The sequence below is a fragment of the Podarcis vaucheri genome (genome assembly GCF_965113315.1).
Source record: "Podarcis vaucheri genome assembly, chromosome: 6".
In the NCBI taxonomy this organism is placed as follows: domain Eukaryota; kingdom Metazoa; phylum Chordata; class Lepidosauria; order Squamata; family Lacertidae; genus Podarcis; species Podarcis vaucheri.
In genome coordinates, this window is record NC_138764.1 from 67,483,095 (window position 1) to 67,496,163 (window position 13,069).

The following is a 13,069-nucleotide window of genomic DNA, read 5'->3' on the forward strand; positions in this document are numbered from 1 at the left end:
TAAAGTTTGCTTAACTTTTGAAACAACTTTCTTTGTTGATCAGGAAGTGAAGGTTTCCAGCCCTGACTACCCAGAGAGAAACCGAGAGAATGTGATGGATGATTTCCTAAAGCGAATAGAATGCTATAAAGTCACCTATCAGCCTCTTGATCCAGTTAATTATGACAAGTAAGAGGCAGGACAAAGGAGTCGGGAGATTTTCAAGTTGTTGTATGTGTTTGGGGTGGAAATGAAGCCAAGAAGCGAACTACATGTGGTGACACTTCAGCATTTCTGCAAGGATATTGTTTGAGACATCAGAAATTCAGTTGTTCTAAACCAGGCATAGGCAAACTCCAGCTCTCCAGATGTTTTGAGACTACAATTCCCATCATCCCTGAGCACTGGTCCTGTTAGCTAGGGATGATGGGAGTTGTAGTTCCAAAATATCGGGGGGGGGCAGAGTTTGCCTATGCCTGTTCTAAACCAAAACAGGGAGAGGAAGTTCAAATGAGCTGACTTCCTCTTTCCCCACACTTGTTTAGTACATGCGAGAACACACTCCATAGTAGCAGAAACAGCAATCTCTTATACCAATATCCATTCTTGTTTCTCGGGAATGTTCTAGGATTCCTCTCTGCTTTTTAGAATTTTAAGCACTATCCTTGCATGTTGGAAGTTCTCCATCACTGAGAACTGGAAACACTTTGGGGGAAAAAGAAAGAAGGGTGTTTTTTCCCCCTTGTAGCTTCATTGAAATATGCTTCTGACACTCTTAAGAGACTAAGTATTCATCACCTTAGCACAAACATGTCTGGTTTGGCTCGCAGAGTTGCACTGTCGCTACTGTAAGTGGCAGTGTCATAATTACCTGGTTTGGAAAACGAATTTATCCAGCTCATAATCGACATCATTTCCTGTAGGTATTTCTCTGCACATATGCGGAAAATCATTTCTGAGCTGAGCAGTGAGTTTTCAACTGCCCCATGCATATTTATATATTTTCCATCACCAACCCTGTTTCTTGGTTTAAACTGGGCTATGTTATACAAAAGCCTCTGAAGGATTATTTTTAAGGCCCTGGCAGATCTCTGATGAAATTTATAAATTTTAAGCCAGTTCCAAATCCAGCTGAGGGGAATTCACACCACACTGTATCCTGTATTTACACAGCAGTTTGTGATCCCTGTGGATATGCTGTTGTAAATGAGTTCAGTGATCCAACTTTACCTGCAGCTCTTAATATGTATACATTCACTTATAGGTTGTGAAACATGTACATACGGAAGAAAATACATATTGAATTACTATATTGATAATGTTTCTGGTGTTTTCTGAATTCCAGAGACCGTTCTTTCATTAAAGTGATCAACGTAGGGCAGCGCTTCCTTGTCAACAGAGTCCAAGATTACATCCAAAGTAAAATTGTCTATTACCTTATGAATATCCATGTTCAGCCACGCACCATCTATCTCTGTAGACATGGTGAGAGTGAGTGCAACCTGGTTAGCAAGATTGGTGGGGATTCAGGCCTGTCAGCGCGAGGGAAGCAGGTATGGTCTATGCATAAGTTTTGTTGCTCTCTGTATTGGCATTTTAAGAGCTAAGTTGAGGGTCAGATTTTCTGCCAACATTCACCTTCATTTGTGCTAAGCACAGTCACAAGTTACAGTAAGCCACACTTAATGGTTCAACGTGAATGCTCCTTCCTTGCACCAGGAGGAATCAAATAAGGAGCCCTTCTTTCAAACCAAGGGTTGTAGTTTGGGAGTTAGACAAATATCAATCCTTCATTTTGGGCATAACTCTTAGCCCAGGGATTTTGATTTGTTTCCTCCTACTGTGAGTGGGGACAAGGTGCAGTTTGCTCGTGCATGTTAAGCCATGATTTACGGTGCACCATGATGTGCCAATGCAGCCAATAATTGCAAAGAAAAGAATCATAATCCTAAATTTATCACCCTGCTAGGTTTCCTGCTGGTAAAATTGTTCCATTTATTAAATGGCTTTCTGAGAAAACACCTGCAGATGTTTCATTCATTCATTTGAAACCTCAAAGCAGTTTTCTTCATTATTTAAAAACATGCAGAAGATGGTTAAAATCAACAGTAGCTAAAAAGAGATAAAACATGTATAACATACATATCTGAAAGTTACACAACTACAGTCGTACCTTGGAAGTCGAATGGAATTCGTTCCGGAAGTCCATTCGACTTACAAATCACGGCTTCTGATTGGCTGCAGGAAGCTCCTGCAGCCAATCAGAAGCCATGGAAGCCCTGTCAGCCTTTCAGGTTCCAAAAGAACATTTGGAAACCAGAACAATCATTTCTGGACTTGCGGCATTTGGGAGCCAAAACCTCCAAGTTCCAGGGCATTCAGGATCCAAGTTACAACTGTATTGCGTGTGTATCAATTTAATCATTTTTTTGTAAGTCGAAGGCCTCATTCTTCAATTTAATTTTATAGAGTTGTGTGTGATCATTCATATTGGATAGGTTCCTAAACTTAAGTTAAAAGTATACTTTTACTTGTCTTCACAGATATATTATTTCTAGAACGGGAGTGAGGAAATATTTTCCTATGAAAGGTCATTAGCCCATAGGAAAAGTCAGTTGGTTGCCACAGCCAATGGTGGACAAAAACCACAACAAACTTGGTGGAGTTTGCTGCACTGCAAATCTCTCTTTGTTTTTGTGAAACCCCATTCTTGTGGGCTGCATGAAATTAAGGTTGGCTCCAATCCTATATAACAAAATATGGCAAATTCTGTACCAAACTGTGTTTTTACATACTTTTGGGAAAGTGTGCTTTTCCAAGGACTCCCATCATCTGTCTTGATTCTGCATGCCCTTGTAGCTGCCTGCCCTAGCATTATGAGCAGCATCAGACCTAGATTGGTGTTCTGATCTTCTTAATAAAAGAAGAGGAATCTTTCCCCAGGACAACAAGCCAAAAATTGCATAGGCACCTCAATTGTATTGTATTGTATTGTATCCTAGTTTGCACAAGCATTGAAAAAGTTCATCAAGGAACAGGAGATTGTGGATCTGAAGGTCTGGACTAGCCAATTGAAAAGAACTATCCAGACAGCAGAGGCCCTGGGAGTCCCATATGAGCAGTGGAAGATACTGAACGAGATTGATGCTGTGAGTAAAATTACAGAAAAGCCACACACTGGGGGGGGGGGGGGTTGGAGACAGTGGTGGGTGTTGCAAGTGATTTGTTTTGATGTAAGGATAATCTAAATAAAACTTACTTACTTACTTACTTACTTCAAGAAATTGCAAGTAAGCCAGATTTTTCAAAAAGTACAATTAGTCTGAGTGCATGATGTCCTGAGCTCCTATCAAGGAGGAAGGGTGCAGTTAAAACGTAACAGACAAACAAATATTTAAATCAAAGGAAGTTCTGGCATATTCAGTAGCGTTTACTCCTAAATTAGTGGGCATGAGATTACAATCATAAATGTCATCAAAATTATGGAACCTCCATGTTTTGAGATAAAACCTTCTATAATCCACTGAAATTATTTTCACTCTTTTGTAAGTGAATGCAAACTGGTGTCACATACGTTAAAAGGGGGAATTTCTGAATACAGATAAATTTTCTTTTTATCTTCTGGAATTAATTCCTATTTTGCTAGGGAGTATGTGAAGAAATGACCTATGAAGGAATTCAGAGGAAGTATCCAGAAGAATTTGCACTTCGGGATCAAGATAAATACCTTTATCGCTACCCTGGAGGGGAAGTATGGAGCTTTTATCATCAATTAATAAAATATTACTGCTTTTGACTTTATAGTTTTGAAGGGACAGGCGGTGATCAACTGCTAATACAACTGCAAATACAGTAAAACTGGAAACTACAACAGGGACTCTTACTGAGCTGATCCACAAGCTAAGACAAACCATTGTATCACATAATGGGAACAAGTCAAAGTGAGCTCCTCCTCACCTCTCTTCCAGAACAGTAGTAAAGAGGAGATCAGAAGCTTGCTTTTGTTTTTGATTAACTGCTTCTTGTTGTTTTGTCCACACTAGCAAAATGTGGGTAATCTTTACTGTACATTCTTTGAACCAAGCCAAATTCAAACCGTGGTTACAGTAGGGATACTACTACTACTACTGCTACTACTAGTTTATATCCCGCCCATCTGGCTGGGTTTCCCCAGCCACTCTGGGCAGTTTACAGCATATAAAACACAACAAAATGCCAAACATTAAAAAAACAAGATATCCTCTACATGCAACAAACAAACCAATAAATCAAAACCAATAATAATAATAACAACAATACAGTAATAATAAACAGTTTACAATTATACCCCAATTAAAGTAACAACCAACCCCAACCCAACAAAAATGAAACAGGGGAACCAAAATTAGAACCATTTAAAACATTTTAGTTAGTTGCCCCAACCCTCCTTGCAGCTGTGCTGATGAAGGGAGAGAGGGGAGCCTGGGAGCCTGATGGTCACTGCAGCTTGTTTCCATAATAGTTTACCATATTGTCTGAATCGGCCTATTATTAGAACTCAATTTTGTAATGTGAATATCTGAATTCATTGTGACTTCCCTAGGTAGTCTCTTTCCATATCATCAAATTTAAGTTTAAAAAAATAAAAATTCCAGCATACTCTTAAGTTCTACTTAAGTATGGTCGGATAGATTTCAGGCATTATGATTATTCTCATAACTTGGAAGAAAACCTGCTGATCTTTAAAACAGTAATTACTTCTAACTGTGGGTGATTCTGTCATAACTTAGAATTGTCACAAGGGTCCACTTAAGGCATTTGTTGTTTCTAAAGGAAGAGTCAGAAATAAGTCTAATAGATGATGGTGATTGATTGATTGATTGATTGATTGATTGATTGATTAACTAATTGTAACAAACTCAGCTAGGGGGCAGATTCAAACACCCAGTTCCAGTAGCAAAAACCGGAACAAGGACTTCAGCTAGTGTAACAGGGCTTCCTCCCTCTCTCTGTCCCCCCCCCATGGTGCCCCTGCACTTCCCCCAGATCTGCACTGGGGGGGGGTAAGAAGAACCCCAGGAACAGTATATAGGGGAGCAGAGGGGAGATTGTTCCATTAATGCCAGCATTTCTGCTTGCGCTAATGGAATAACCTCCTTAGTACTACATTGAATTCCACGACTGGTTTAAAAAATAAATAAATTATGATCACTTTGAAACTTGTGAGGTTGTAAAATCAGGTGAGTGCCTTTTGTTTCTGGTAAATATTTGTTTTTGTTTCCTAGTCTTACCAAGATTTGGTCCAACGCTTGGAACCTGTGATTATGGAGCTAGAGCGTCAGGGCAATGTTCTAGTTATTTCTCATCAAGCAGTTATGAGATGCTTACTGGCCTATTTCCTTGATAAGAGTGCAGGTAAGGAGCAGAGCTGTTTTTGTACATCTTTACTATTACAAAGCACGTTGTTATCTGGAACAGCGTGGGGCCAAACTGCACATGACCTAAATGCATTATTAGGAACCACATCACTATTAAAAACATACTGATGAAAATCACACAAACGCAATATTTTCTTCAGGACTTCAGTGCATGGGAACCAGATTTATCATGACATCCGAAGCTCATTCCCCTCACTGCAGTTCCAGCATTAACAACTCCTCTGTGCCTATTATCCTATTTCATTGTTCTTAATTTTCATTCTCATGATGACTGTCCGTTTTTATTTTTTAAAAATGCTTTGGCTATAGTTCCATACACACACTTCACCTAGGAGTTATCCAAATGGGACTTATTGCTGAGTAGACAAGTGTAGGATCTTATTTCTTGTAAACCACTTTGCGAGTGATTTATACGGGATATAATTGCACAGACTGATTGAAATTATCTCTTGCTAATTGGCTTTTGCACATCTAGCATTTACTACACCCTCCGATCCCAAGAGTCTTACCACAGTGTCACACGTTTACCACAAAGTTCCTTCTGAGTTGAGGCAACAAGGAGAGTTGTTGCATAAAGTACATTTTGGACCATGCTTGGTAGTTTTTAATTCTTATTTTAGTTGAGATTCCTGCATTGAAGGGGGTTTGACTAGATGATTCCAACTCTATGATTCCACTTGTATTCTTATAGATGAGCTGCCCTACCTGAGGTGCCCTCTTCATACCATCCTTAAACTCACACCAGTTGCTTATGGTAAGTATTTGTTGGTTTATTAATGTGGGCAGGGAGAGAGGAAGCGATGATTCTAGTGCTTACTAGTGCTTAGAATGTTAACTTGAGACAAGGTTCAGATTGCACCTGTTTCACAGAGCTAGCAGAAAGTAATTTCACCACCCTGAATCATCTTTTCCCCCACCTCCTGTAAACTGAGCGACTGATAGGGTTGTGTTCAGTTGGTGCCCTTTTATCTGCAGAAGTGCCTTTGCCATAGCAGACACAAATACAGTCGTATCTTGGATCCCAAACGCCTTGTGAGTCGAACGTTTTGGCTCCCGAACGTTGTAAACCCGGAAGTGAGTGTTCCAGTTTGCAAACGTTCTTTTGGAACCCAAACATCCAATATGGCTTCCGTGGCTTCCGATTGAGTGCGGCCAATCAGAAGCTACGCCTTTGTTGTTGAACATTTTCGGAAGTTGAACGGACTTCCGGAATGGATTCCATTCAACAACCAAGGTATGACTGTACTAACAGAAGAGGAAGTTCCCCCCTACAGCTCCCAGCAGCCCACAAAATCAGCTCCAGAGTGTTGGAGGACCATCTGGAGCAGGTGGAAGGGAGCATGGAAGGAGCTGCAGAGAGAAAAAAGCAAGAATGGTCCAAAAACGCCCCTTCTTCTAGCAAAAGAACAGGAAGCACCAATTGGATTGCACCTATAACCTACCCTGTGTTGTTGAATTCTTTGCCCAAATAAGAAACAATCCAGACCGAATGTTGAGGAAACTTGGGTGCATATAGTGGAGCCCCCGTCTCTTCCTCAGAAGCATCTTTGCATTTCAGTTTTGGAGCTAAAATTAACACTTCAGGATTTTCTCTCTGTGTGTTTATTGTCCCCCCCCCTTGTCTAATAATGTAGTAATGCATGATTTTAAGTGTATTCCATTTTCACATTTATGAAGGCTGTAAATTGGAAATGATTTCCCTGAATGTGGAAGCTGTGGACACACACCGGGACAAGCCACCCACAACAGTATGTAAAATATATATCAGCCCTTTCCTGTGTATTCTGTTTTGTTTGTTTCTGAACTGAAAGTTTGACCCACGACTGTTAACTTGACGTACCTAGATTTGAGCTGTCAAATCTCATTAACTTTTTACAACTTAGGCCCAAGTATTTTGGTTTCATTGGGCTATGGGTACAAAACACTTGGAAATCAATGGGAAGCTCCTAGTCCACTTCAGATGGGGCCCATTGTGCTTTACTCATGAGGAGGGTAATCTTTTTCTGGCACACTCAGCTCCCCCCACCCTCGGTTCTGAGAAAATACTGTCCCCTTCTTGTAGTTTTTTTTCAAAATAAGTCATGGAATATATTATCAGATTAGAACTGAGGGATCAAATTTACAGTGGGAGAATTCTCATATATGTGTGCATGTGTGCCTATTCTGATTTTTTAAATGCTTTCAAAATACTGTTTAGGGATGAATAATGTATTTCTTAGGCTATTATTTTAAAAATGCATAAAGGGCTATCATGATAGTATTTCTTAAAAAACCTCAGAAATAAATGTCTGATCTTCAGTTTGAATGTTTTAGAGCTTTAAAGTATATCGTTAATGGTTTTGGGAGTAAAAAGCACTGCTGCATTCCAGATATGGTCCATTTTGTTGAGTTGTAAAATATAAAGATGCGTCCTTAGACTTAGTAGTTCAGGCTGCAACCCTGTACTCACTTGCCTGGGAGTAAGTTCCACTGAACTCGCTGGTGTTTCCTTCTGAGTAGGCACATCTAGGCTTTGTATTGTTGCTCTTGGCATGCAAGATACGTGAACTGCATATCTAGATATGTGAACTGTAAGATGAATCCAGGCAAGCATTTACCAGGTCACAATGTACTCTCTGTGGACATAATCACTTGAAAACCTTTACCTCCCCTGTCTGTCTAACCTGATTGGAAATCTGAGGAAGCAGAAAAAGAAGTAAAATCTTGCGTCACCCATTCACCAGTCATCATGTAACAGGTGATCTATTGCCTCTTTAAGAGGTTGCCAAAGTACAGGATGAGTCCAAATTCTTGTACACACATTGTATGTTCTTGTACTGTATTAAAAGGCTGAAATGTGACCTTTGCATATCAGTTTGTCATAAGTGGAGGGAAATCTTGTAGTGGTTAAGAGCAGTAGACTCGTAATCTGGTGAACCAGGTTCGCATCTCCGCTCCTTCACATGCAGCTGCTGGGTGACCTTGGGCTAGTCACACTTCTTTCTCTCAGCCCCACTCACCTCACAGAGTGTTTGTTGTGGGTGAGGAAGGGAAAAGAGAATGTTAGCCACTTTGAGACTCCTTCAGGTAGTGATAAGGTGGGAAATCAAATCCAAACTCTTCTTCTTCTTGAAGTGCCAAAATAGCAGCCAGTATATTTGATATAGTTATTTGGGGAAATAAAGTTACATTATTACAGCTTGAAACCCAACCTTGCCTTTTTTTTTGGTTGCTTAATTTACTGTAAGAATGAGATTGCTGTGAGCTTAGTGCCGTTGTACCAACAGATCTAATTCAGGTTGCTAAAAATTGTTTACTCACAATTCAAGATTTATTTATTTTTAAGCATTCAGTTAGGCCTTTTGCCTTCAGCTCTGTAATAGCTAGTATGCAATTGATACTGCTTAGCAATCTTATAGCAATGGTTCATTCAGTTCAAAAGCATTAAGTGCTTTGAATATGCAAAATCTGCATGCAACTGGTACTACATTACAGCATGACATATATATCCTATGAATTTGCTGGTTTGAAGTTTTTATTTTACAAGGAAAATAAGTCCCAGGGCATCGTTAAGACCAAAAAATACTAGGTGGTTTCAATATACTGTGAACCAATGCACTTTTGGGATGTTTTAACTTAGCTGCCCTCAGTTTATACTATGAATAAAATAAATGACCGGAATGTTCTTTTGAATTACAAAGGTATTTTTTCTTCTGTTTTTCTGAAACAAGATGCCCTCTGCTCTGCAGCAAGGCCTTCTACCCCTACCCTCCATCCTCACCTCTCTTACTCCATCTAGATTTCAAATGATTAGATTTGCTGTTTTTTCTGGGACTCACAGAAAGCAAAACAATTATGAAAACGCTGAAGGGCAGAAAAATACATTTCAGTGTGTAGCCACAGTAGGGTGAAAGTAAGCATGAACCAAGATTTTTTAGGACTTTGTTTAAATCATCTTCGTTTTGATTTCAGGCTTTTTTTTTTTTTTTGTCCCATTCTAAGCCAGGGTCAAAAGCCAGGAAAGTGGTGTGCCATACTGTGTCGCTAGTAGGCACTAAATCCATGGAACAGAAGGCAGTATTTATGTGGTTCCTGGGTGGTTACCCATTCAAGCACTGAACAGACCAGACTTCCTTTGGTGGCTTCATGGGCCTTCAGGCAATTCCCTGGCCAGTATGTTCAATATGAACATTCGGAACAAGTATTACTGTATTCACAGGAGTTCTCTCTTGATTTCAGGACTAATCAAGGAAACTTCATGAAAGATAGAAAATAAATGAATGAAACTGAACAGCCTGGCATTGTCACTATGTTGACAGATTCACCCAAAGGGAACAGGTGTTATAGTTCAAGTGCAAGGGGCAGTGCTGAACTTTTGCTTCGTGCCAGTTCTTCCGTGACATTGCTGTGCTATAAAAGAGACCATGGGCTTAAAGCAGAGGAAGGGTTCGTGAAGACTTATTTCTGTGACTTCCTGAGAGCTCTTAGACTAGCCCAAGAAGGCTTGTGTTGGCCCAGCCCTGCAACCAGGAATTGCAGGGAGCTCTGAATGAGCTCTATTTCAACTGAGCATCACAGAGTGCTGCTTTAGCTGCAGCAACAAAATATTCACTCGAAATGCTGTAGCCAAAAGTAGACCCTGAAAATCAGGCTGCCCTAGTGTCACACTTCCAAACAGCTTACGTAAGAAAAATAGCTGAAGTCATCTGATTGGTGAGCAAGAATTATATCCTGCATGCGGAGACCTTGAGCACGCAGCATTTAATATTTAACCTGCCCGAGCGGTACTGAAGGATTCCCTACCTGGTAAAACTCTACTCATTCATTTGTATTTCCCTCTTCTTCTCTAAGAAAATACAGCTGGGTAGAAATGAACCTTATTTAGGTTTATTTTGCTAATGTTTTACTTACAATATTCATACTGTTTTCATAGGCAATAACAAGGCAGGGTACAAAAAACCAGATGTATATAAAATAAAACAACAGTTCACAATAACATGGCAGCAGTCTCCCTGCACTTATGAGAAGCACTTGGAGGAAGAGAGAAATGTGCCCGTACTTCGGCACATTCAGTGCTTCACCACAGGAGAGCACACCATATGAAGCAGAGATATTAATATCAGTGGCATATATATATATATATATTTGCTTTCGTAGATTTTCACGGGTACAGGAATGCAGGTTTTGGTGTCTTCGGGTGTCTTCCCGTGTAAGAGTCGGGGTGTCTGGGCGACGTTTCGACGAGGTCTCACTCGTCATCTTCAGGCTGGTGCTTTCGGCTTCTTGTTACTGGAACAGAGTATATATATATGCGCCTGGTATCAACAATATTCAGTGGTGTTTTAACTGTGGTTTAAAATTCTGTGATTCGATTTCTCACCCCTTATAATATCCTCCATTTTCAATCAGAACAACATTCCCAAGAGCCAAACCCCTATAAGGATGAGAAGGAACAGCTTTACACCACTAGCCAGTCCGGACACATTAAAACGTCCTCGCAATTACAGTGTTGGGAGCCAGCCTCTCAATCCGGCAGGGTCTCTTCTGTTCCGGGAGGCTCGAGACGGGGCTGATCAACAAAAGCTGCAAGACAGTGTTCAGGTGGTAATATCTCTATCCTAATCTTCTATTCCAATTTCAAGCACAGCAAAAATTGTGCAGTATTATTTCACCTGTCACTCCTTACTTCAGAAATTGTCCTTTTCAAGCCAATTGAAAGCTGGTGACGCTTTACGTGAGATTATTGGACAGAACCTACCATCAAAAGTCAGGATTCAAAGAACCTACTGTGCATGATTAAGATGCTTCTGTTCGTGCATTGCCGGGGGGGGGTGTTAAATAATTTCCCTTCCAGCTGCAGCCTTTGGACCACATTTGTTAACCTTCAGGGTGTGACTGTCACAAAAGTGGAGTAGCTCAGGAGGCCTTGATGCAAAGAACTCTGTATGGCCTTTTAGATTTTTGCCAAAGAGTTCATGTCAGGCCACTCCAAATAGCTATGTACTTTGAAGTATTCTGGTTTGAAAATTATAGGTGGACACTTAAAAGTAATAATTATTTCTGTTGCTGCAAAACTTTCCTTTTTATGAGGAAAATATGTTTCTAGTGCTAAGCAAAAGCCCCTTGAATAAGGCTGTTATCTAAAGTGAGCATTTTAAGACAGATTTGTCAGATCCATAGTAGTTTGTAGCTGAGTTCATGGGCTCTACACAGTATACCCAACATATACATAATTTCTTACAGTGGACAGTCATATTTGCTATACAGTGGTACCTTGGTTGTCAAACGGCTTTACTCTCAAACAAATCGGCTCCCAAACACCACAAAGCTGGAAGTAAGTGTTCCAATTTGCGAACGTTTTTTGGAAGCCAAACATCTGACACGGCTTCTGATTGAGTGCAGGAAGCTCCTGCAGCCAATCGGAAGCCGCACCTTGGTTTTTGTACAGTTCTGGCAGTCGAACGGACTCCCAGAATGAATTAAGTTTGACAACCAAGGTACCACTGTACTATATATGCAGTAATTTGCTGCATATCCCTCAGATTGGATAGAGTTTTCAGCAGCATTTCCAATATCACTGCAATTTTGCTTGCTGATTTGCATTTTGCTTTTTTGCTTTTTCTTCAGCTGCTTATTTCTCAGGCTACAACATAGTGCTCTGTTGCTTAATAAAACAAAGACCCAGTTTCCAGGGTGTATGTCAGACAGTAGTCTCTGCCAGAGCAAGTTCCTGGAGTGAGGCTGTAGATGAAACAGGATTTCAGAATATTTGCAATCTCTTTATTTGATATGGTAGTCCAGGATCTTTTAAAAAAAATAAAAATACCCAGGTTTGTCACTGTAATATATGAGAAGCAGATTGATGGAAGAACAGGAAAAACTGGTGCTGAAATCTTGTTCTTTGCAGAGCCTTTCGGCAATGACTTCAGTATAAAAAACAGTAATTGATAGTAGGCCTCACCTCCAACTAATAAGTAGTTCATGCTAAAACTGAAATGTGTTTCTTGGGCATGGTGATAAAAAAAAAATGCAGATGACAATTTGTTCTTGTAGCTTCTGCTCACTTGCTTTGAGAGAAAGAGCTATATGTAATTATGCTAGGCCGGTAGCCATTTAACAGTCACTGGCTTGCATTTTGCAATAATTTTGGATGCAAGTTAATATTGGTCTTCTTGCTCGTGAAGACTGCTTTCTAAGTGCTGTTCTGCTTTCTTGCTTCTTATATCTTCATTGAACTGCAGCTTGAGCTTTCCTATACTGTTTTTTTCTTTCTTTGCAGCTTCAAGTGGGAAGTGCTTGCCTGTGAGTATCGTTGTGAACAGTTTGCATGTGTAATTGTATGTTTTTGATAAATAAACATATACCAAGAGATGGTTAGAAGTCTGTTTCAAAGGAATGTACATGGAGAGAAAGTACCAAATAATTCTCCTACAAATTACAGCCCCTTTAAGTTGGGTGGAATATTTTACAGCTCATAGATCAATATCCATTTATAGAAAAGTGACTTTTCTTTCAAAATGATCAAGATGGATGAAGCACAACAAAGAATCAAGTATAAAACCTATCTTTAAGTAAGCTTGCTGAAGCTGTACAAGCCTTATCTTTTTCATACTCCGAAGATGTGCTAAGTTTTAAGCCAAAAATGAAAAGCATGACTGCAGGTGTTTGCAAATGAGTTTAAAATATGAATATAA

General features: G+C 39.9%; 1 protein-coding gene and 1 long non-coding RNA gene across 10 annotated transcripts in view; one reads left to right on the forward strand and one right to left on the reverse strand.

Moving 5' to 3' along the window:
• LOC309535373 overlaps window positions 1–13,069 on the reverse strand; it is a 214,986-nt gene that overhangs the window by 22,598 nt on the left and 179,319 nt on the right. The window lies entirely within an intron of this gene.
• Window positions 1–13,069, forward strand: part of PFKFB2 (6-phosphofructo-2-kinase/fructose-2,6-biphosphatase 2) — a 36,116-nt gene that overhangs the window by 12,981 nt on the left and 10,066 nt on the right. For 4 of the 9 annotated variants that reach the window (XM_082228345.1, XM_082228347.1, XM_082228344.1 and 1 more), the window contains exons 8-16: window positions 44–168; window positions 1,325–1,532; window positions 2,982–3,128; window positions 3,626–3,730; window positions 5,244–5,373; window positions 6,088–6,150; window positions 7,074–7,144; window positions 10,785–10,976; window positions 12,655–12,677. In XM_082228345.1, coding sequence (XP_082084471.1) covers window positions 44–168; window positions 1,325–1,532; window positions 2,982–3,128; window positions 3,626–3,730; window positions 5,244–5,373; window positions 6,088–6,150; window positions 7,074–7,144; window positions 10,785–10,976; window positions 12,655–12,677 — 1,064 coding nt within the window. Of the gene's footprint in view, window positions 1–43; window positions 169–1,324; window positions 1,533–2,981; window positions 3,129–3,625; window positions 3,731–5,243; window positions 5,374–6,087; window positions 6,151–7,073; window positions 7,145–9,614; window positions 10,448–10,784; window positions 10,977–12,654; window positions 12,678–13,069 lie in introns of those variants that run through there. The other 5 variants (XM_082228349.1, XM_082228348.1, XM_082228351.1 and 2 more) reach the window with 3 other exon arrangements.